The sequence below is a fragment of the Ranitomeya imitator genome, chromosome 1 (genome assembly GCF_032444005.1).
Source record: "Ranitomeya imitator isolate aRanImi1 chromosome 1, aRanImi1.pri, whole genome shotgun sequence".
Taxonomy (NCBI): Eukaryota; Metazoa; Chordata; class Amphibia; order Anura; family Dendrobatidae; genus Ranitomeya; species Ranitomeya imitator.
In genome coordinates this window covers 1,240,273,216-1,240,299,260 of record NC_091282.1, presented here as the reverse complement: position 1 = coordinate 1,240,299,260, position 26,045 = coordinate 1,240,273,216, and the positions used below count along the sequence as shown (strand labels likewise).

Genomic DNA, 26,045 nt, shown 5'->3' with positions numbered 1-26,045 from the left:
ACGGACTGCTACATTGTTACTACTAGGAACTACACAGATGGCTACATTGTTACTACTAGAAACTACACGTACTGCTACATTGTTACCACTAGGAACTACACAGACTGCTATATTGTTACTACTAGGAGCTACACGGACTGCTACATTGTTACCACTAGGAACTACACAGACTGCTACATTGTTACTACTAGAAGATACACAGACTGCTACATTGTTGCTACTAGGATCCTCAATGACTGCTACATTGTTACTACTAGGAACTCCACAGACTGCTACATTGTTACTACTAGGAGCAACACGGACTACTACATTGTTATAACTAGGAACTACATGGACTGCTACATTGCTACTACTAGAAGATACACAGACTGCTACATTGTTGCTACTAGGAACTACATGGACTGCTACATTGTTACTACTAGGAGCTACATGGACTGCTACAAGGTTACTACTAGGAGCAACATGGACTGCTACATTGTTATAACTAGGAACTAGAGGGACTACTACATTGTTACTACTAGGATTCACACGGACTGCTACATTGTTATAACTAGAACCTACATGGACTACTACATTGTTACCACTAGGAGCTCCACAGACTGCTACATTGTTATTACTAGAAGATACACAGACTGCTACATTGTTACTACTAGGAGCTACATGGACTGCTACATTGTTACTACTAGGAACTCCACAGACTGCTACATTGTTACTACTAGAAGATACACAGACTGCTACATTGTTACTACTAGGAGCTAAACGGACTGCTACATTGTTACTACTAGGAGCTACACAGACTGCTGCATTGTTACTACTAGGAGTGACACAGACTGCTACATTGTTACTACTAGAAACTACATGGACTGCTACATTGTTACTACTAGGAACTCCACAGACTGCTACATTGTTGCTACTAGAAGACACACAGACTGCTACATTGTTACTACTAGGAGCTACATGGACTGCTACATTGTTACTACTAGGAGCTACATGGACTACTACATTGTTACTATCAGGAACTACAGGGACTACTACATTGTTACTACTAGGAGCGACACAGACTGCTACATTGTTACTACTAGAAACTACATGGACTGCTACATTGTTACTACTAGGATCCACACGGACTGCTACATTGTTAATACTAGGAACTCCACAGACTGCTACATTGTTACTACTAGGAGCTACACAGACTGCTACATTGTTACTACTAGGAACTACAGGGACTACTACATTGTTACTACTAGTAGTGACACGGACTGCTACATTGTTATAAATAGGACCTACATGGACTGCTACATTGCTACTACTAGGAGCAACACAGACTGCTACATTGTTACTACTAGGAACTACAGGGACTACTACATTGTTACTACTAGGAGCCACACGGACTGCTACATTGTTACTACTAGGAACTACAGGGACTGCTACATTGTTACTACTAGGAGCTACATGGACTACTACATTGTTACTACTAGGAGTGACACGCACTGCTACATTGTTATAACTAGGACCTACATGGACTGCTACATTGTTACTACTAGGAGCTACATGGACTACTACATTGTTACTACTAGGAGTGACACGCACTGCTACATTGTTATAACTAGGACCTACATGGACTGCTACATTGTTACTACTAGGAGCTACATGGACTACTACATTGTTACTACTAGGAGTGACACGCACTGCTACATTGTTATAACTAGGACCTACATGGACTACTACATTGTTACCACTAGGAGCGACACGGACTGCTACATTGTTGCCACTAGGAGCGACACGGACTGCTACATTGTTATAACTAGGAACTACAGGGACTACTACATTGTTACTACTAGGAGCTACACAGACTGCTACATTGTTACCACTTGGAACTCCACAGACTACTACATTGTTATAAATAGGAACTACAGGGACTACTACATTGTTACTACTAGGAGCTACATGGACTGCTACATTGTTACCACTAGGATCCACACGGACTGCTACATTGTTATAACTAGGACCTACATGGACTACTACATTGTTACCACTAGGAGTGACACTGACTGCTACATTGTTACTACTAGGATCCACAGGGACTGCTACATTGTTACTACTAGGAACTCCACAGACTGCTACTTTGTTACTACTAGAAGATACACAGACTGCTACATTGTTACTACTAGGAGCTACATGGACTTCTAAATTGTTAATATTAGGAGCTACACAGACTGCTACATTGTTACTACTAGGAGCTACATGGACTACTACATTGTTACTACTAGGATTCACATGGACTGCTACATTGTTACTATTAGGATCCACATGGACTGCTACATTGTTACTGCTAGGAGCTACATGGACTGCTACATTGTTGCTACTAGGAGCTACACAGACGGATACATTGTTACTATTAGGAGCTACATGGACTACTACATTGTTACTACTAGGATCCACATATGGACTGCTACATTGTTACTATTAGTATCCACATGGACTGCTACATTGTTACTACTAGGAGCTACATGGACTGCTACATTGTTGCTACTAGGAGCTATACGGACTGCTACATTGTTAATACTAGGAGCTACATGGACTGCTACATTGTTACTACTAGGAGCGACACGGACTGCTACATTGTTAATACTAGGAGCTACATGGACTGCTACATTGTTACTACTAGGAGCTACACGGACTGCTACATTGTTACTACTAGGAGCTATACGGACTGCTACAATGTTACTAATAGGAGCTACACAGACTGCTACATTGTTACTACTAGGAGCTACACGGACTACTACATTGTTACTACGAGGAGCTACACAGACTGCTACATTGTTACCACTAGGAACTCCACAGACTACTACATTGTTATAACTAGGAACTACAGGGACTACTACATTGTTACTACTAGGAGCTACATGGACTGCTACATTGTTACCACTAGGATCCACACGGACTGCTACATTGTTATAACTAGGAACTACATGGACTACTACATTGTTACCACTAGGAGTGACAGTGACTGCTACATTGTTACTACTAGGATCCACACGGACTGCTACATTGTTACTACTAGGAACTCCACAGACTGCTACATTGTTACTACTAGAAGATATACAAACTGCTACATTGTTACTACTAGGATCCACACGGACTACTACATTGTTACTACGAGGAGCTACACAGACTGCTACATTGTTACTACTAGGAGCTACACGGACTACTACATTGTTACTTCTAGGAGCTACATAGACTGCTACATTGTTACTACTAGGAGCTACACGTACTACTACATTGTTACTACTAGGAGCGACACGGACTGCTACATTGTTACTACTAGGAGCTACACGGACTACTACATTGTTACTACTAGGAGCTACACGGACTACTACATTGTTACTACTAGGAGTTACACGGACTACTACATTGTTACTCCTAGGAGCTTCACAGACTGCTACATTGTTACTACTAGGAGCTTCACGGACTGCTACATTGTTACTACTAGGGACTCCACAGACTGCTACATTGTTACTACTAGGAGCTTCACGGACTGCTACATTGTTACTACTAGGAGTTACACAGACTGCTACATTGTTACTACTAGGGACTCCACAGACTGCTACATTGTTACTACGAGGAGCTACACAGACTGCTACATTGTTACTACTAGGAGCTACACGGACTACTACATTGTTACTACTAGGAGCTACACAGACTGCTACATTGTTACTACTAGGAGCTACACGGACTACTACATTGTTACTACTAGGAGCTACACAGACTGCTACATTAACAAATGATAATTCTTGCTAAAGGACACACAAAATTATATAGTATAATAATAATGGAGCTAACTAAAAAGAAATCCAACTGTGTCCAGATAAATGGAAAAAACGTAGTTCTACGCGAAACATCAGATGAAAAATAATAGAAAAAACACATATTTACGATCAAGAGATAAACTTTATTAAATAGAATAAGAACAGACACTAGACAAGAGGGACTGCCTTATCCTCACATGGAGGACGCCGCTGAATGAGGTTATGTCTGCCACTGCAGAATACCTCCATTAACCTGGACATTTTATTCCCCTGATGAACCCCCGTAACGGGGAGGGAAACGCGTTGGGAAGAGAAAGAGGACATATCATCCAGGGTGGTTATACTAACCAAAGGGCTTCATTAAGTAGGCTCAAACTTGGGGACTGCCCTTGTTAGGGCGGGAGTCTTATACACGGGGCACGACAGGGAAGATAGCTTTAAACCCTTCCCCCCCACCTACCTATATTTTTTTTTTTTTTTTTTTTTTCTTTTCTTCTCCCCCCCATTGGAAAAGGTCTATTGGTCTCCATCCCATGCCGTGCTCTCAATAAGCACAAGAATCTACAACAAGAAGAGAGACAGCAATTGGGTGAGATCATGCCATTTTTCTTGTCTAGTGCACGTTTAAACATGAGCACCAAATTGTTTTTAAAGTACACATAATTTTAGAGGTATACATATTAAATGTTAAGTTTTAGAGTCTAGTGGCTGGCTATGCTGGGTTGTTAGTTAAAAGTGGTCAGACGTGATTAGGAACGATACGTTCTGGTTTCTTTCTTTTTTCCTGCTGAATTCAGAATAAGAACAGACAATATAAAATAGCCAACAGTGCTATGAGTGAGCCAAAAAAAATCAAACAGGCATCACCAATAGATGGGCAAATGGATCACTAAAAGTGACAGATTGCAAATAATTCCCTCAATACAAAAAATCATGAGCACTAGGGTGTAAGGAAACATAAATACAGATATATTCAAATAGAACCAACATCCTCAAATCTCTCGGTCCCCAGTGAAAAATATATATGGCTAAAAATATATAGGCTTATAGGGTTAAAAGTAGATAGTAAGTTGTAGGCATATAGTAGCGCCCAAAAATAGGATCCCTAAAGGTCCATAGTATCAAAAAAAACCCTAAGCCATTAGTATATAATCGAGGAGTAATAAGGTTTACATAGAGCGCCACTCACCAGCATCCAAATGGTGATGCCACAGCCCCAATGCGCATTTCGGCTCTGTGCCTTCGTCAGGGAGACACTACATTGTTACTACTAGGAGCTACATGGACTGCTACATTGTTACTACTAGGAGCTACATGGACTGCTACATTGTTACTACTAGGAGCTACATGGACTGCTACATTGTTACTACTAGGAGCTACATGGACTGCTACATTGTTACTACTAGGAGCTACATGGACTGCTACATTGTTACTACTAGGAGCTACATGGACTGCTACATTGTTACTACTAGGAGCTACACGGACTGCTACATTGTTACTACTAGGAGCTACATGGACTGCTACATTGTTACTACTAGGAGCTACATGGACTGCTATATTGTTACTACTAGGAGCTACACGGACTGCTACATTGTTACTACTAGGAGCTACATGGACTGCTACATTGTTACTACTAGGAGCTACATGGACTGCTACGTTGTTACTACTAGGAGCTACATGGACTGCTATATTGTTACTACTAGGAGCTACATGGACTGCTATATTGTTACTACTAGGAGCTACACGGACTGCTACATTGTTACTACTAGGAGCTACACAGACTGCTACATTGTTACTACTAGGAGCTACATGGACTGCTACGTTGTTACTACTAGGAGCTACATGGACTGCTACGTTGTTACTACTAGGAGCTACATGGACTGCTACATTGTTACTACTAGGAGCTACATGGACTGCTATATTGTTACTACTAGGAGCTACATGGACTGCTACATTGTTACTACTAGGAGCTACATGGACTGCTACGTTGTTACTACTAGGAGCTACATGGACTGCTACATTGTTACTACTAGGAGCTACATGGACTGCTACGTTGTTACTACTAGGAGCTACATGGACTGCTACGTTGTTACTACTAGGAGCTACATGGACTGCTACATTGTTACTACTAGGAGCTACATGGACTGCTATATTGTTACTACTAGGAGCTACATGGACTGCTACATTGTTACTACTAGGAGCTACACGGACTGCTACATTGTTACTACTAGGAACTACAGGGACTGCTACATTGTTACTACTAGGAGCTACACAGACTGCTACATTTTTACTACTAGGAGCTACACAGACGGCTATATTGTTACTACTAGGAGTCACACAGACTGCTACATTGTTATTACTAGGAGCTACACAGACGGCTATATTGTTAATATTAGGAGCTACACAGACTGCTATATTGTTACTACTAGGAGTCACACAGACTGCTACATTGTTACTACTTTGAGCTATACGGACTGCTACATTGTTAATATTAGGAGCTACACAGACTGCTGCAATGTTAATTGGAGCGCCCCCAGACACAGGGCCACGTGTTCTCGGTACCGGGCCTCTCTGGTTCGGTTCTGAGACTGTCACGGTGGCTAGACCCAGTCCGCGACCCTGCTCAGGTGCGTCCAATAAAGGTGGTACAGTCTGTCAGGGGTTCGTGACGCCACCTGTGGTGTTCGGTCAGGGTGACCGACGCTGCTGTGGGGTCCGCTGGGGTGATGGAATGGCAGCCGGATGGTATACCTTCCCACAGGTGAAGTATGTCCCCAGGGCTTCCCAGTAAGGTAGATGGTGATGGTGTGAGGTGCAGGCAATAACGAGGACACAAGGTTGCAGTCTCTTTACTGAAGACTTCAGGATCCTGAATCCAGAGCACGTTTAACAGGGCTATCTGAGACCGGCCGGTCCGATGGGCACATCCAGAGTTTCCCTCGCAGGTGGAAATCGTTGCCTACCACTAGCGCCTGTGTGTAGTAGTCCTACCCTGCTGAGCATTCGGAATAGTCCTCACAGCTGCTGTTCTCGTTTGTCGTTCTTTACAGCTCTCTCTCTCTTTAGTTCCAGATGTTACTAGTTTCTCGTCCCCCAGTATGTTTTGGCTAGGACGCACCCGTATGACAGGAAGGCCTAGAGGTCTTCCGGGACCCTAGAGACACCCCTCTCCCACTGTTGCCCCCTATGTCTTCTTAGGAAATTTAAGGTAGACAGCCAACCTATAATTAACTGTCCGGCGGAGTTTGAAGTAAGGCCTAAAGTCAGTTACTCCCGCGGTGTTCCGGCCACCGGCTACGCGCCTCAGTAGGATGTTGCCTCGGTCTCATGGCACGACTCCTACTGGTTCTCCTTTTAGCTTGATCTCGTTTACACTGTTCCACAATATCCTTCCCTTCGTGTCTCTTTCTTAGGATACCGCCGCGGGGTGTGCAGTCGCGGCTCCGTTACGTTCTGCTCTGTTCGCTAGGCACCTGCCAGGTTCCCACGCCTGACAGGGACCCCCCTGTGTCATCTCCCTGCAACACCCCCTGCCACGGGATGTTGCCTGAATCCAACCCAGTCAGCTTCTGACTAACCTTCTATCCAACCCATAGTTTTACCAGTGTGAGGAGGGGCCCAATAAATAAAGCCTTTTGCTCCCCCTAGTGACCGGAGTGTGAAGTGTAATGTGTGCTGGTGATACCTGGTCAGGAGAATTCCTTCAGTGCCATCAGATGTACCATCACTCCCCTTAGTGGCAGAGTGTCATACTGCAACGACCAGATCTCTGGGGCGCTGCATTACTACTAGGAGCTACACGGACTGCTACATTGTTACTACTTGGAGCTACATGGACTGCTACATTGTTACTACTAGGAGCTACACGGACTGCTACATTGTTAATACTAGGAGCCACACGGACTGCTACATTGTTACTACTAGGAGCTACACGGACTGCTAGATTGTTACTACTAGGAGCCACACGGACTGCTACATTGTTACTACTTGGAGCTACACGGACTGCTACATTGTTATTACTAGGAGCTACATGGACTACTACATTGTTAATACTAGGAGCCACACGGACTGCTACATTGTTACTACTAGGAGCTACACGGACTGCTACATTGTTAATACTAGGAGCCACACGGACTGCTACATTGTTACTACTAGGAGCTACACGGACTGCTGCATTGTTAATACTAGGAGCCACACGGACTGCTACATTGTTATTACTAGGAGCTACACGGACTGCTACATTGTTAATACTAGGAGCCACACGGACTGCTACATTGTTATTACTAGGAGCTACATGGACTACTACATTGTTAATACTAGGAGCCACACGGACTGCTACATTGTTACTACTAGGAGCTACACGGACTGCTACATTGTTAATACTAGGAGCCACACGGACTGCTACATTGTTACTACTAGGAGCTACACAGACTGCTACATTGTTACTACTAGGAGCTACATGGACTTCTAAATTGTTAATATTAGGAGCTACACAGACTGCTACATTGTTACTACTAGGAGCTACACGGACTGCTACATTGTTAATACTAGGAGCCACACGGACTGCTACATTGTTACTACTAGGAGCTACACGGACTGCTAGATTGTTACTACTAGGAGCCACACGGACTGCTACATTGTTACTACTAGGAGCTACACGGACTGCTACATTGTTACTATTAGGAGCTACATGGACTGCTACATTGTTAATACTAGGAGCCACATGGACTGCTACATTGTTACTACTAGGAGCTACACGGACTGCTAGATTGTTACTACGAGGAGCTACACGGACTGCTACATTGTTACTACTAGGAGCCACACGGACTGCTACATTGTTACTACTAGGAGCTACACGGACTGCTACATTGTTACTACTCTTACTGTTGAACCGGGATATGCGGGATTACCAAGACACACTGGTGAATTCCATCATGTTCTCCATTCCACTCGAGAGCAGTGCTGCTAGTGTTTTACAAAGCAGCTCAGTGCGTCGAGGCAGTGGAGGAAGCTCTGCACAAAGAGGGAGCAGAAGCAGCGCCTCAGCACAAGGCAGGACCAGTATGGCCCAAATATGGCAGTTTTGTGTGCCCGCCACAAATGTCTACACCATCACAGACGGCTCCAGTCAGCAGGAGGCAACGTTTCCGTCAGATGGTGACAGACTACATGGCTTGCCCTCTCAGTGCTCTCCCACATGGCTCTTCCCCCTTCAAGTTTTGGGTCTCTAAGCTGTATACATGGCCAGAGCTTAGCCAGTATGCATTGGAGGTGATGGCTTGCCCTGCTGCTAGTGTATTATTGGAACGCGTCTTTAGTGCCACAGGTGGTGTACTAACAGACCGTCACATGCTACTATCCTCCGATAACATTGACCGGCTTACTTTTCTGAAAATGAACAAGGCCTAGATCTCGCAGGAATTTGCCAGTCCTCTTCCAGATTAAATAATTTGGTTGGCAACAGTATCCAGGTATCTTGTCTTGTTCATGTTTCTACCACCTGAACTGTAATCCCTGGGTTCCAACACCGCCAGTTGCTGCTCAGAAGTGCCATCTGCATAGTCAACACATGCTCCAGTGGTAATGGGGTTCAGTTACGTCAGCTGATCCCTAGCTGTGGGTACGGCAATTTCTCCTGCTCTGTCCACTTTCACACTACTACTGATTTTAAACTTGCTACAATTATGCCTCTGCCTCCACTCTGTTTCTGATATTTACCCTGGGCTCCAACACAGCCAGTTGCTGCTCAGAAGTGCCGTCTGCACAGCCTACACTTGCTCCTGTGTTATTGGGGTTCAGTAACGTCAGCTGATCCCCTGTTGTGTGTCTGGCAATTTCTCCTGCCCTGTCCACATTCACACTACTACTGATTTTAAACTTGCTCCAATTAGGTCTCTGCCTCCACTCTGTTTCTAGCATTTACCCTGGGCTCCAGCACCGCCAGCTGTTTCCCGGCAGTGTCTTTGGCATGGGTACTCTCTCCTGCCCAGCCTGGTTCCAGAACGCCAGCTGTGTCAATGTCACTTTGCCTCCAATACGTTGTCCTGTCGTGTTGCGGTCGGGTTAGCCGACTCTATGGTGCCTGCAGTTTAGGTGCTTCCTATGTGGGCTGCGGGATCTGACAATGAAGGCCGGTTCCGTAGTGCTAATAGGACAAGCACCCACTGTAGGACTGTTGGTTTCGGTAACTCCGGCCGGCTCGCGGCCTTGCAACTTTTTTTTTCATGTGTACCTTCTGCTGCCTATCTGAGTTCCAGCACCATTAGCTGGTTCTTTGGAAGTCAATCTTGAATATGTCCCACAGGGTTCCAGTAATGTCAGCTGGTTCCAGGCAGTGTCTTTGGATTAGATGCCTCCTTCTCGGTGTCTGAGTTCCACCAATGTCTGCTGGTCCTTGGTAGTGCTTTCTGGCACAGGTACCTCCTGCTTAGTAACTGGGTTCCAGTACCATCAGCTGGTCCTCGGTAGTTCCATTGGCTCTTGTACCTTCTGCTACTCATCCGGGTTCCAGTACCGTCAGCTCGTTCTCGGCAGTTCCTCAGCCTTCTTGTACCTTCTGCTACATTTCCAAGTTCAAGCTTTTTGAAATGGGTTTTGGTAATCACTCTGGATCTCCCTGACGATGACCCTAAAGACGATGACCCTGAAGACCACCCTGAAGAAGACGATGACCCTGAAGACGACAACCCTGAAGACCACCCCGAAGAAGACGATGACCCTGAAGATGACGACCCTGAAGACCACCCCGAAGAAGACGACGGCCCCAAAGACTACGACCCTTAAGACGACGACTTTGAAGACCACCCCGAAGAAGACAACGACCCCGAAGACAACAAACCTGAAGACGATGACCCTGAAGACCACCTCAAAGAAGACCAAGAAGATGACCCTGAAGAAGATGACCAAGAGGACAAAGAACAAGAAGACAACCACCAAGATACAGAAGAACAAGAGACAGAAGACCAAGAGACAGAAGACCAAGAAGCAGAAGAACATTAAGCATAGGACTAAAAAACAGAGCAAAAGATATTATCTAAAATATAAGCAGAAGAATACTAAGCAGTGTATGGGGGTGAGTCCGCTCCTCCTCGTGGTGCCCCTGGAAAATACCTGCTGCTGCAGGCAAAACTGAACGCAGACAAATCATGTTGTAAATCTTTTGTGACAGGCAGAACGGAAGGTGTAATCCTCAAACTTTTATAGATAACAACTACAGGAATGCATGTCACAAATAAGAATATGATGAAGAAGAAGAATATGAAGATGAAGTAGAATACGAAGAAGAATAATAGTTGAATAAGAAGAATATGAAGAATGTAAAAAATGAATAATAGGAAGAAGGTGAAGAAGAAGAAGATTAATAAGGTGAAGAAGAAGTTGATGAAAAAGATGCTGCTGCTGAGGATGATGAAGGTGAAAGTGTGGGAGAAGAAAAAAGAAGGTGAAGAGCATGGAAGTAGTGAAACATAAATATCTGTCAAAATATGAAAAAGCTTAACATTGTCAATATCTTTGTCACTCCGGACGTCTTAAAAAAAAATTTAATTCCTGCTATTCCGTTTGATTGGGCTAAACCTCAATGCCTTTAATGTCTCCGCCACCTCCCCCAATACATTCTACATTATTCTTAGTTGTTTTCCTTCATGTAGAATTAATCTACAAGGAAAGAAAGGGTTTATTTTCATTGCGATATTTGTGTCCCATTGACTTGCATTGGTTTCCGGTATCGGAATCGTCGATATCCGATATTTTTTGGGTATCGGTCCGATCCAATCCAATCCGATATTTCCCGATATTGGAAGGTATCGCTCAACACTACACGTGATGCTTGTTTGCAATTTTTTTTCCCTTGGGTCTTATTTTATGAACTGGCCACAGTGTGAACATGCGCTTACAGTTTGCACATATGCCACCTTATAGTCCAGTTCATTAAGCTGTTGCATCATTTTTTGCAAACGTATACATCATTTTTTGCCTGTACTTTTACTGTGCACTGTATTATATTTGTTGTTACTTTTAATAATTCAGCACTTTAAACACTACAGGATCCAAGAGATTGGGAACAGCAAAGTCTATATAAAGGTCAAACCATAGCTTGGAGGAGTAATAACAAGTGCCAAAGCCAAAGTCCGAGCAGAAGCAAGAGCAAAAGCAAGAGCAGTAGTAAGAGCTGGAGCAATAGTAAAAGCAGAATCAAGAGTAAGTGCAATATCAGGGGCACAAGCATGAGCAGAAGCAATAGTAAGAGCAGAAGCAAGATCAGCAATATTAGTAAGAGCAGGTGCAGGAGCTAAAATGAGATCAAGAGCAGAAGCAAGAGCAGAAGGAATAGTAAGAGCAGAAGGAATAGTGAGAGCAGAAGCTAGAGCAAGATCAAGAGCAGAAGAGCAGGAGTAATAGTAAGAGCAGGAGCAATATTAAGAGCAGAAGCAAGAACATTAGCAATAGTAAGAGCATGAGCAGAAGGAATAGTAAAAGTAGAAGCAAGAGCTATGATAAGATAAAGACCAAAGCAAGAGCAGGAGCAATAGTAAGAGCAGAAGCAATAGTAAGAGCAGGAGCTAGCACAAGATCAAGAGCAGAAGAGCAGGAGTAAAAGTAAGAGCAGGAGCAATATTTAGAGCAGAATCTAGAACATTAGCAATAGTAAGAGCATGAGCAGAAGCAATAGTAAGAGTAGAAGCAAGAGCTAAGATAAGATCAAGACCAGAAGCAAGAGCAGGAGCAATAGTAAGAGCAGAAGCAATAGTAAGAGCAGGAGCTACGCAAGATCAAGAGCAGAAGAGCAGGAGTAATAGTAAGAGCAGGAGCAATATTAAGAGCAGAAGCTAGAACATTAGCAATAGTAAGAGCATGGCAAGAAGCAATAGTAAGAGTAGGAGCAGGTGCTAGAGCAAGACCAAGACCAGGAGGAATAGTAAGATCAGGAGCAAGAGCAGGAGCAATAGTAAGAGCAGAAGCAAGAACATTAGCAATAGAAAGAGCATGAGCAGAAGCAATAGTAAGAGTAGAAGCAAGAGCTAAGATAAGATAAAGACCAGAAGCAAGAGCAAGAGCAATAGTAAGAGCAGAAGCAATAGTAAGAGCAGGAGCTAGCACAAGATCAAGAGCAGAAGAGCAGGAGTAATAGTAAGAGCAGGAGCAATATTAAGAGCAGAAGCTAGAACATTAGCAATAGTAAGAGCATGAGCAGAAGCAATAGTAAGAGTAGGAGCAGGTGCTAGAGCAAGACTAAGACCAGGAGCAATAGAGCAGAAGCAGGAGCAAGAGCAGGAGCAATAGTAAGAGCAGGAGCAAGAACTGGCGCAATAGTAAAAGCAGGAGCAATAGTAAGAGAAGAAGCAATATTATTTGTTTATTTATTATGCTTTGTTTATATAGCGCTATCTTATTCAGCATCGCTTTACAGACATTATCATTGCGCCCCCGATGGGGCTCACAATCTAAATTCCCCATCTGTATGTCTTTAGAATGTGGGAGGAAACCTGAGAACCCAGAGGAAACCCACGCAAACACGGAGAGAACATACAAACTCCTTGCAGATGTTGTCCTTGATGTGATTTGAACCCAGGACTCCAGCGCTGCAAGGCTGAAGTTTTAAATACTGAGCTATTGAGCAGAAGCACTAGTAAGACCAGAAGCAGAAGCAAGAGCAGGAGTAATAGTAAGAGCAATAGCAACAGTAATAGAAGAAGCAGGAGCTAGACGAAGATCAAGAGCAGAAGAAATAGTAAGAGTAGGAGCAATAGTAAGAGCAGAAGCAGGAGCAAGAGCAAGAGCAATATTTGGAGCAGAAGCAGGAGCACTATTAAGAGCAGACTCAGGAGCAAGAGCAAGAGCAGGAGCAAGAGCAGCCTGAGCAATCAGATCAGTGTTGTAGCAAGATCTAAGGAGCTCCAATTTACCTGCTTGCCTCTCAAGGGGAAGGATAATAATTTGCCCTGGTCCCCTGCAGCCCCCGCTATGTAGGGTGCACAGTAAGCCGTATGGGAATGCACATTAAAATGAGGAGGCAGATGGGAGTGATGCTGCACTACATACACTATCGTTCAAAAGTTTAGGGTCACTCAGACAATTTTGTGTTTTCCATGAAAACTCATACTTTTATTAATCAAATAAGTTGCCAAATGAATTGAAAATCTAGTCCAGACATTGACAAGGTTCGAAAAAAAGATTTGTATTTGAAATAATCAAAGAATGCTCCCTTTGCAGCAATTACAGCATTGCAGACCTTTGGCATTCAAGCAGTTAATTTGCTGAGGTAGTCTGGAGAAATTTCACCCCATGCTTCCAGAAGCCTCTCCCACAAGTTGGTTTGGCTTGATGGACACTTTTTGCACCGTACAATCAAGCTGCTCCAACAACAGCTCAATGGGGCTGAGATCTGGTGACTGCACTGGCCGCTCCATTACAGATAGATACCAGCTGCTGATTCTTCCCTAAGTAGTTCTTGCATAATTTGGAGGCGTGCTTTGGGTCATTGTCCTGTTGTAGGATGAAATTGGCCCCAATCAAGCACTGTTCACAGGGTATGGCATGGCGTTGAACATGGAGTGATAGCCTTCCTTATTCAAAATCCCTTTACCTTGAACAAATCTCCCACATAACAGGCACCAAAGCAACCCCAGACCATCCCATTACCTCCAACATGCTTGACAGATGGCGTCACACTCTTCCAGCATCTTTCCAAATGTTCTGCGTCTCACAAATGTTCTTCTGTGTGATCCAAACACCTCAAACTTGGATTCGTCTGTCCATAATACTTTTTTCCAATCTTCCTCTGTCCAATGTCTGTTCTTTTGCCCATATTAATCTTTTCCTTTTATTAGCCAGTCTCAGATATGGCTTTTTCTTTGCCACTCTGCCCTGAAGGCCGGCATCCCGGAGTCGCCTCTTCACTGTAGACATTGACACTGGCGTTTTGCGTGTACTATTTAATGAAGCTGCCAGTTGAGGACCTGTGAGGCGTTGATTTCCCAAACTACAGACTCTAAGGCTACGTTCACATTGGCGTTCCGCCAATGTGCGTCGCTGTTGCGCCGGCGACGCAGTGGCGACGCAGCGGCGACGCGCCCCTATGTTTAACATAGGGGACGCGTGCGTCGTTTTGGTGGCGTTTTTCGCCACGTGCGTCGTTCCCGACGCTAGCGTCGGACGCAAGAAAACGCTACATGTAGCATTTTCTGTGCGTCCGATTTTCGTCGGAAAACGACGCACGCGTCGCAAAACGCGCGCGTTTTTGCGCGCGTTCGCGCGCGTTTTAGCGTGCGTCGCGCGTTGCGTCGCCGACGCACGGCGGCGCAACGCTAATGTGAACGTAGCCTAATGTACTTGTATTGATGCTCAGTTGAGCAGCGGGGCCTCCCACTTCTCTTTCTACTCTGGTTAGAGCCTGTTTGTGCTCTCCTCTGAAGGGAGTAGGACACACCGTTGTAGGAAATCTTCAGTTTCTTGGCAATTTCTCGCATGGAATAGCCTTCATTTCTAAGAACAAGAATAGACTATCGAGTTTCATATAAAAGTTCTTTTTTTCTAGCCATTTTGAGAGTTTAATGGAACCAACAAATGTAAAGCTCCAGATTCTCAACTAGCTCAAAGGAAGGTCAGGTTTACAGGTTCTCTAATCAGCCAAACTGTTTTCAGCTGTTCTAACATACTTGCACAAGGGTTTTCAAGAGTATTCTAACCATCCATTAGCCTTCTTAAGCTGGAGTCACACATAACGATATCGTTAACGATAGCGTTGCAACGTCACGCTTTTGGTGACGTAGCAACGATCTCGCTAACGATCTCGTTATATGTGACAGCGACCAACGATCAGGCCCCTGCTGGGAGATCGTTGGTCATTGGGGAATGATCAGGACCACTTTTTGGTCGCTGATCACCCGCTGTCATTGCTGGATCAGCGTGTGTGATGCCGATCCAGCGATGTGTTCACTTGTAACCAGGGTAAATATCGGGTTACTAAGCGCAGGGCCGCGCTTAGTAACCTGATATTTACCCTGGTTACCATTGTAAAAGTAAAAAAAAAAAAACAGTACATCCTCACATTCTGAGGTCTGTCACGTCCCCTCGGCGTCCACAGGGTTAAAACTGCTTTCGGCAGGAGAGCTGCTAATGCATGCGCTCCGGCCGAGAGCACCCCTGCACTGACTGTGTCAGCGCCGGCCGTAAAGCAGAGCGCAGCGGTGACGTCACCGCTGTTACTGCTGGCGCTAACACAGTCAGTGCAGGGAAGCTCTCGGCAGCATCGCGTGCATTAGCAGCGCTCTTGCTGAAAGCAGTTTTAACCCTGTGGACGCCGGCAGGGGATGTGACAGACATCAGAATGTGAGTATGTAGTGTTTTTTTTTTTTTTTAACTTTTACAATGGTAACCAGGGTAAATATCGGGTTACTAAGCGCGGCCCTGCACTTAGTAACCCGATGTTTACCCTGGTTACCCGGGGACTTTGGCATCGTTGAAGACAGTTTCAACGATGCCGAAGTCTTTCCCTTGATCGTTGGTCGCTGTAGAGAGCCGTCTGTGTGACAGCTCCCCAGCGACCACACAACGACTTACCAACGATCACGGCCAGGTCGTATCGCTGGTCATGATCGTTGGAAAGTTGTTTAGTGTGACTAAAGCTTAAAGCTTTACACAGTTAGCAAACACAAAGTACCAAAAGAACACCGGAGTGATGGTTGTTGGAAATGGGCCTCTATACACCTACAGTATGAAGAGATTGCATTACAGACCAGACGTCTGCAGCTAGAATAGTCATTTACCACATTAACAATGCATAGAGGGCATTTCTGAATCATTTAATGTTGGCTTCATTGGAAAAAACTACTTTTCTTTCAAAAATAAGGAAATTTCTCAGTGACCCTAAACTTTTAAACAGTAGCGTATTATGAAGATGAGTGACCCATTGGGGGTCCCTGAGGAGTGGAATATATTGTAGGTGATGTTAATAGTCCATTATCATAGAGTACAGAGACAGCCAGTACCGGGGTTGTGCCGGGGTTGCGCTCCATGTGACAGCAGACTTCTGAATCATCATGTCGGGTGCACACACTGTCATGATTTTTCCGGTATTGCCGATGCAAACGAGAGGTCACATGACCACATTTACATATGCGTGTTGTTCCTGTACTGACCAGTCTCATCCATTGTCTCTCAATAGAAGTGAAATGAGTGAAGCCGAACGTGACTAGTCGGCACCTGACGGCCCATACACAAGTCATGGCCTCAATATGGTGAAAATCCTGACATGATGTGCAAGACACGGTGACTGCAGACTTTGCTCTTAAACCTGGACAACCCCTTTAAGACAGATAAAGGAGTTACAAGCTACCAGTGGAACGACAGAGTCACTGACCGATACTCAGTTAACTCATTCTTCAGGAAGTAGGGTGCCAAATGGTTAAAACAATCTTTAATGAAACTCAATGACAAAACATATTTATTTTTAGCCCCAAATAAATGCATTTACGTAAAAAAAAAAGCCCTGAAAGGTTTTCAGATTCTTCATCCCACATCACAGTACCTGCTGCCTTCTCGCTGCCACGTAATTCAGTTTAACCATCTCTTTGCCAAATTCTTTGAAGCGGTGGGCGAGGTCTTGCTCATTTGTAGCATTTTTCACCATCTCAAGGGCTTCTTCTACCTGAAAAAAATACGGAAATAAATGATTAACTTTCTGCTTCGCAGCTTTCACAGGTCTTGAGGGGTCATTACACTGAATGCATTAGAGCTGAGAGGTGCATTGTGGGATAGATACTTATATGAACAGAATTATCGTCATCAATGTCGGAGAAGGATAATTTCTTACAACAAAAAAAAAACTATGCAAATCAGTGCTACCATTTTGTAATGATGATACTAATTGGGGGGCGCTATTGCATTGATTCTTATCAGTGACGTCAGTGGTGGAAAGTGGTACTGCAAGTATCAAGAGTGACTTGCAAAAAAAAAAGTTGTGCTGAAGATCTGAATTAATGGAAAATTCTTCACTTTCGTCTATAGGAAAGACTCTGTTATGTATTATATTACATGACAAAATTTTTTTATATGAGGCAGTGAATCCTATTAAATAGGGTGAAATACCTGACTAATTACAGGCTTATTTGTTATGAGGAGGGCGTAATTTGATGAATAAAGTGATGCTACATAGGTGGAACCTTACTTTAATAGGAAAGATATGTCTCCTGGAACAAACTGTCCCTAAAGCGCAGGACACTGGAGATGTATTGTACGTTCTAGGGGCTTATAGTATATTAAAACAAATTGTAAACGATAGGGGCCCTTTAAATTGACATTATCTGGCTTAAGATGCATTAAACGTATTAAAAGCCCCCTCCTTGTAATCATTTCCATCCATCTCTGTGAGCCAGAAAGTGATATCTAAACTTGTAGATTTGCTCATGCCAGTCTGACATTTCTAGGGACTTTTTGACCTTGCAGCAAACCCCTCCCCTGCTTATCCTGGCCACTCCCCTCCCCGCCCCTGAGCAACCAATTTTACATTACTCTGCCCCTTTAGGATCAAGAGTAGAGTTTTCGGTTTTGCTAAAGTACATATGGTAATTTTGTCACTCCACTCCCTTCCCTGCTAATTCCCACAAACTTATTAAAAAGTTTTCAAAGTATCAAGAATTAGGAAACAGTATTCCAAAATAATTAGAAACTTTTTTGTGCCAAGAATATGGGTACAGAAAGGAATAAAATGGATTTACAGTGCAATCACTTATGCCCTTGGAGGGGGCTCCAAGGGGATAAGTAATTGCAGTGTATATCCATGTAGAGGGCGCCCCCTAGTGGCACGGGTAGGTATGACAAGCAATGACTTTGCCTTCCGTCTTCCCTCCTGTTACATTTTTCCTTTTCTGAATACTTGTTGCAGTTTTTTGTCGCCTTTTAGATCTCTCGCTACTTTAATGTCCGCTGTTTTATAGACGGATTGTGTCTCAGGTTTCATTTTCCGTCTTATGAAGATGAACACTTGTCCTTGGTGACATGAGGTTCGCACATTGTTCTGTCAATTCCTAGAAATAAATACCCATCTGGCTCCATGGAGACCGGGGTCCTGTGATTCTCCTCTGAAGCGTCTCCTTCCCCAGCCGCGGTTTCATCTCACAAGACAGATTTTTTTTCTCACCTGTTTGATCCGTCTCCGGGTCCATCTGAGGTTTCCTCTATTTAAGGTTTTTAAGTGGGCGATGGCGTCACGGTGAATAGCGGCAGGTGAGCGTCCGACCTCAGCGACGAACGTGGCACAGCGGTGGAAACGTTCTGGTAAGCCATTTATCACATCGCATAGATAGCATGGGCTATGGAAGGAAGCTAATAGCTGTTGTAATTAGCTAAGGGGTCGCAACCCCACAAGCCCCGAGGTACGTCCACCCCTGACTCCGACCATTACCTGGCAGGGCGCTGTGGCTGTTTCCAGATCCCTAATAAACCTCCATGCCCTGAGCTCCGACCTCTGAACACCATCCATTACACCATGATCCGCACAGACACTGAACCAGCAGGGGATGAGGAAGGTGAAAAGAGGCCAGAAATGTAATTTACCTTTTCTTGTTGAAAAAAAAACCTTAATAATCTAAAACAGAGAAATAAGGAGAGAACAGAACAATCCCGAGTGTCGGAGATCTACCGTGGTCACCCACCTGGCTGCCGCATGAAAGAGAGAGCGAGAGAAAAGGAGAGAAAGAGCGAGAGGGAGAAAAAGTAAGAGAGCTAGAGAGAGAGAGAGAGAGAACGAGAGTGAGAGAGAGAAAAAGAAAATGAGATAGAGAGAGGAGGAGAGAGAGCAAGAGAGTGAGAGTTTGAGAGAGAGAAAAAAGAGAGAAATAAAGAGAAAGAGAGATAGAGAGAGCGAGGAAGAGAAAGAAAAAAGAGAAATAAGGGAGAGAAGAGAGGAGGAGAGAGAGCAAGGAGAGATCGAGAGAGAGTGAGAGTGAGAGAAAAAGAGAGAAAATGAGAGAGAAAGAGAGGGAGATCAAGAAAGACAGAGAGAGCAAGAGAGAAAGTGAAGTAGAGTGAGAGAGTGAGAGAGGGAGAGTGAGAGAGAGCGCAACACAGAGAGAGAGAGCTAGAGAGAGCGAAACATAAAGATGGAGAGGGAGCTAGAGAGAGTGAAAGTGAGAGACATAGAGAGAGATAAAGAGAGAGAGAAATAGAAAAAAAGAGAGAAAGTGAGAGAGCTGGAGAGATGAGAGAGTGTGCGAGTGAGAGAGCATGAGAGATTGATACAGTGAGAGAAAGCGAGAGAACAAGAGACAGTAAGAGAGAGATATTGAGAGAGAGTGACAGAGAGAGCGAGAGAATGAGAGACAGAGAGACAGAGAGTGAGAGCTAAAGATAAAGAGAGAAATGGAGAAAACAACAGTGAGAGAGACAGAGCCATTACAGACGAGTGTTACGTTTATTCCTTTATTTTCTGGGTTACAGGTCAACCTCATAATCACCAGTCCGGTTTGGGGTATAAGGGACTATCCAGGGCTGAGATGTTGATGTTCCGTAGTAAGCCCGGCGAGTCTCACTAGACCACCGCAAACAATGGGTTAAATGTCTGGGTCCGGAGGCTCCTTCTCTCCCGACCATTAGACAGCCAAGCACTGGACCATTGGCGGCACGGATCGTCCATGGAGGATATATTTTCCAGCACCAGTAAAAACCAGAACACTGTGAAGTAAGGGGTTAATGACTGACATCGTCTCTTCCTCCACCTGAGGGTTCACAGATTTCATTCCTCATTTGTTCCTTTAAGTCAATAAGAGAAAATCATTTGAAGGGAATAACAGGAGTGAATACCGGCCCATTTGCTCCAGAGATAGGTGGGTGATTAGTGGCGGGGGGCTTCAGCAAGATCTACAGTATGTAAACCCCCTTTGTGGACACGATACATTGTTTGTATCCAGCTTTTCAAAAAGAAGATAGAAGTGTAAAAAAAATAATAAATACTTTAAAGCCTGTAGGACGTTCACCAATATCTCCATGATAGTGTACTTAGAGTCCCCTAAATAAAGTGTCAGCACGGAACCCATATAGTCTCATCACAGACCCCAATATACTGTGTCATAATTGACCCCAATATATAGTGTCAATTATCCCTTTATACAGAATCACAAATCCATACATACAGTGTTGTAACAGACCGCCATATACACTATCAGCCACAGACCACTATATATATAGCGTTATCACAAATCCGTATGAACAGTGTCATACAGAACCCTATTGTCACGGTTCCACCCCTCAGTGTGTCTGAGATGCAGTTACTGACAGTTCCGCCATCCAATCTGGTGCAGGGGCATGCTGAACTGTCAGTGTGTTGATTGACAGCTTGACTATCCAATCAGAGACTGGGAGGCGTCGGCTGTCTCCAGGTGTTCATTGTCCCAGGTGATTGCCATGCTACTTAACTGAGCTGTTTCTCCCAGACCTCTGCCATTCGTACAATCAGTTAGTGTGGTTTGTTTCCTCTGTGCCTCAAGTTCTGTACGCTTGATCTTTTGTTGCCTGACCTTGGACCTCGTTTTGACCATCCGTCTGTTTAACCCCTTCTGCTCTGATCAGCTATCCACCTGGTATTCTGACCTCAGAAACTTTCCTGACTACGCTTTGGTCTCTTCCTTCTGTTTATGGCATACCCTCCAGGCTTCTGACCTTGAACTTGTGGACTATCCTGACACACGGCTTGGCCGTGAAAAGTGACTAGCGTCACACCTATATACAGTGTCAATAGAGCCCAATACAAAGTGTTATCACAGATTACTGTAGACAGTGTCATAACCCACTTACAACCTTAAATAGAGGAAACCTCAGATGGACCTGGAGACGGATCAAACAAGTGAAAAAAAAATCTGTCTTGTGAGATGAAACTCTCACACTCACTCTCTTGCTCACTCTCCATCTCTTGCTCACTCCCTGTCTCGCACTCTTTCTCTATCCATTTCTCTCTCCCTCTCTCTCCTACTCTCATTTTTGCTCTCCCTCTCGCTCTCCCTCTCTCTCACTCTCTTTCTCTCCCACTCTTGTTATTCTTCTCTTCCTGTCTCGCTCTCTCTCACTCTCCCTCTCTTGCTCCCTCTCACTTCCTCTCTCCCGCTCTTGGTCTTCCTCTCTTGCTCTCTTACTCGCTCTCCTGCTCTCTTCTCTCACTCTCCCTCTTTTGCTCTTTCTCTCGCTCCCTGTCTCCCTCTTTCTCGCTCCCTCTCTCTTGCTCTTACTCTCCCTCTCTCACTCTCTCTCGCCCTCTCTTGCCCCCTCTATCCCTCTCTCTTACTCTTCCTCTCTCCCTCTCGCTTCTCTCTCTCTTGCTTTATCCTTCCCTCTCTCCCTCTCTTTCTCTCTCTCACTCCCTCTGTCTCTCTTTCTCTCTCTCTCCCTCTGCCTCGCTTTCTTTCTCCCTCTCTCTTTCACTCCCTATTGTTTCCTCTCTCTCTCAAGCCTCCCTCTTTTTCTCCCCTCTCTCTCTCGCGCTCTCTCTCTCTCCCTCTCCCTCTCCCTCTCTCCCACCCTCTCTTTCCCTCTCTCGCTCCCTCTATCCCTCTCTCTCACTCACTCCCTCTCTCTTTCTCCCTCTCGCTCCCTTTCTCTCTTTCTCTCTCTCCCTCTCTCATTCTCTCCCTCTCTCTCTCTCTCTCTCAGTCCCTCTCTCTTGATCCCTCTTCTCTCTACCTCTCTCCCTCTCTCTCTTTCTCTCTCACTCCCTCTCTCTCTTTCTCTCTCACTCCCTCTCTCTCTTTCTCTCTCACTCCCTCTCTCTCACTCCCTCTCTCTCTCCCTCTCTCTCTTTCTCTTTCATTCTCTCTCCCTCTCTCTTTCTCTCTCTCTTGCTCCCTCTCTCACTCCCTCTCTCTTTCCCTCTCTCTCTCTCTCACTCCCTCTCTCCCTCTCTCCATCTCTCTCTCACTCCCTCTCTCTCACTCCCTCTCTCTTTCTCTCTCTCCCTCTCTCTCGCTCCCTCTCTCCCTCTCTCCGTCTCTTTCTCTCACTCCCTCTCTCTCGCTCACTCTCACTGTCTCTCTCTCTAACTCCTTCTCTCTTTCCCTCTCTCATTTTCTCTCCCTCTCTCTTTCTCTTTCCCTCTCTCTCTCTCTCTTTGTCTCTCCCTCTCTCTCGCTCCCTCTCTCTCACTCCCTCTCTCATTTTCTCTCCCTCTCTCTTTCTCTTTCCCTCTCTCTCTCTCTCTTTCTCTCTCCCTCTCTCTCGCTCCCTCTCTCTCTCACTCCCTCTCCCTCTCTTTCTCTCTCACTCCCTCTCTCTTTCCCTCTCTCTCTCTCTCATTCCCTCTCTCTCGCTCTCTCTTGCCCCCTCTATCCCTCTCTCTTACTCTTCCTCTCTCCCTCTCGCTTTCTCTCTCTCTTGCTTTATCCTTCCCTCTCTCCCTCTCTTTCTCTCTCTCACTCCCTCTGTCTCTCTTTCTCTCTCTCTCCCTCTGCCTCGCTTTCTTTCTCCCTCTCTCTTTCACTCCCTATTGTTTCCTCTCTCTCTCAAGCCTCCCTCTTTTTCTCCCCTCTCTCTCTCGCGCTCTCTCTCTCTCCCTCTCCCTCTCTCCCACCCTCTCTTTCCCTCTCTCGCTCCCTCTATCCCTCTCTCTCACTCACTCCCTCTCTCTTTCTCCCTCTCTCTCTCCCTCTCGCTCCCTTTCTCTCTTTCTCTCTCTCCCTCTCTCATTCTCTCCCTCTCTCTCTCTCTCCCTCAGTCCCTCTCTCTTGATCCCTCTTCTCTCTACCTCTCTCCCTCTCTCTCTCACTCCCTCTCTCTCTTTCTCTCTCACTCCCTCTCTCTCACTCCCTCTCTCTCTTTCTCTCTCACTCCCTCTCTCTCACTCCCTCTCTCTCTCCCTCTCTCTCTTTCTCTTTCATTCTCTCTCCCTCTCTCTTTCTCTCTCTCTTGCTCCCTCTCTCACTCCCTCTCTCTTTCCCTCTCTCTCTCTCTCACTCCCTCTCTCCCTCTCTCCATCTCTCTCTCACTCCCTCTCTCTCACTCCCTCTCTCTCTTTCTCTCTCTCCCTCTCTCTCGCTCCCTCTCTCCCTCTCTCCGTCTCTTTCTCTCACTCCCTCTCTCTCGCTCACTCTCACTGTCTCTCTCTCTAACTCCTTCTCTCTTTCCCTCTCTCATTTTCTCTCCCTCTCTCTTTCTCTTTCCCTCTCTCTCTCTCTCTTTGTCTCTCCCTCTCTCTCGCTCCCTCTCTCTCACTCCCTCTCTCATTTTCTCTCCCTCTCTCTCTCTTCCTCTCCCTCTCTCTCTCTCTTCCTCTCTCTTTCTCTCTCTCCCTCTCTCTCTCTCTTCCTCTCTCTTTCTCTCTCTCCCTCTCTCTTCCTCTCTCTTTCTCTCTCGCTCCCTCTCTCTCTCTATCTCTCTCTCTTCCTCTCTCTCTCTCTCTCTCTTCCTCTCTCTTTCTCTCTCGCTCCCTCTCTCTCTTTTCCTCTCTCTTTCTCTCTCTCTCCCTCTCTCTCTTCCTCTCTCTTTCTCTCTCTCTCCCTCTCTCTTTCTCTCTCTCTCCCTCTCTCTCTCTCTTCCTCTCTTTCTCTCTCTCCCTCTCTCTCTCTCTTCCTCTCTCTCTCTCCCTCTCTCTCTCTTCCTCTCTCTTTCTCTCTCTCCCTCTCTCTTCCTCTCTCTTTCTCTCTCGCTCCCTCTCTCTCTATCTCTCTCTCTCTTCCTCTCTCTTTCTCTCTCTCTCCCTCTCTCTCTTCCTCTCTCTTTCTCTCTCTCTCCCTCTATCTCTCTCTTCCTCTCTCTTTCTCTCTCTCTCTCTCTCTTCCTCTCTCTTTCTCTCTCTCTCCCCCTCTCTCTCTCTTCTTCTCTTTCTCTCTCTCTCTCCCTCTCTCTCTCTTCCTCTCTCTTTCTCTCTCTCTCCCTCTCTCTTTCTCTCTCTCTCCCTCTCTCTCTCTCTCAATTCAATTCAATTCAAATGAGCTTTATTGGCAGGACTAAGGGTACCGTCACACTATAACATTTCGATCGCTACGACGGTACGATTCGTGACGTTCCAGCGATATCGTTACGATATCGCTGTGTCTGACACGCAGCAGCGATCAGGGATCCTGCTGAGAATCATACGTCGTAGCAGATCGTTTAGAACTTTCTTTCATCGCTGGATCTCCCGCTGTCATCGCTAGATCGGTGTGTGTGACACCGATCTAGCGATCTAGCGATGCGATCCAGCGATGCGTTCACTTGTAACCAGGGTAAACATCGGGTAACTAAGCGCAGGACCGCGCTTAGTTACCCGATGTTTACCCTGGTTACAAGCGTTAAACTAAAAAAAAACAAAACAGCACATACTTACATTCTGGTGTCCGTCAGGTCCCTTGCCGTCTGCTTCCAGCACTGTGACTGCCGGCCGTAAAGTGAAAGCAGAGCACAGCAGCTGTGCTTTCACTTTCACTTTACGGCCGGCAGTCAGTGAGTGCGGGAAGCAGACTGCAAGGGACCTGACGGACACCAGAATGTAAGTATGTGCTGTTTGTTTTTTTTTAGTTTAACGCTTGTAACCAGGGTAAACATCGGGTAACTAAGCGCGGTCCTGCGCTTAGTTACCCGATGTTTACCCTGGTTACCCAGGGACCTCGGCATCGTTAGTCGCTGGAGAGCTGTCTGTGTGACAGCTCCCCAGCGACCACACTACGATTTGCCTACGATCACGGCCAGGTTATATCGCTGGTCGTGATCGTAGGTAAATCGTATAGTGTGACGGTACCCTAAGTACATGTTAGCATTGCCAAAGCATATGGTAAAAATACGGGGGTGGGGGAGGAGGGGATATAGAGGTCCAAGGAATATCAAATTCCTTTTAGAGGATAGGGGATGTTTCCAGGGTGGGGTAATAGGAGTCCATGACATATCAGGCTCATTAGTCGGGGGATAGGGACGTGTCCAGTGTTGGGGTATAGGAATCCATGACATATCAGGCTCTTCTTAGTCTGTGGCAGGCACTGACATATTCCGCTGATACGGCCACTGCACTTTCCTCTTCCCCCAGTATTATCGGCAGTGCCACATGGCAATACCAAATTTATACAGTTTTTTATTATTTTAGTGGTGGAAAAAAAATCAGAAATTTGTTAAAAAAAAAAAAAACAAGCACAACAATAACAAAAAAAAAACTGTGTGCTGTTTTCTTTTTTCGGGCGATAGAGCTGTGTGAGGCCTTGTTTTTTGTGGGGTGCATCTTTAGTACTACAACCTTAGAATAGATTTTGATGATTTCTTACTGCACCTTTTTCTCAGCGTTGCGGC

At 45.3% G+C, this 26,045-nt stretch overlaps 1 protein-coding gene across 1 annotated transcript in view; it reads right to left on the bottom strand.

Moving 5' to 3' along the window:
- LOC138657394 (catenin alpha-2-like) overlaps window positions 1-26,045 on the bottom strand; it is an 805,109-nt gene that overhangs the window by 143,659 nt on the left and 635,405 nt on the right. The window contains exon 5 of the mRNA XM_069745156.1: window positions 17,338-17,457. Within this exon, the coding sequence (XP_069601257.1) occupies window positions 17,338-17,457 (120 nt within the window). The remainder of the gene's footprint in view (window positions 1-17,337; window positions 17,458-26,045) is intronic.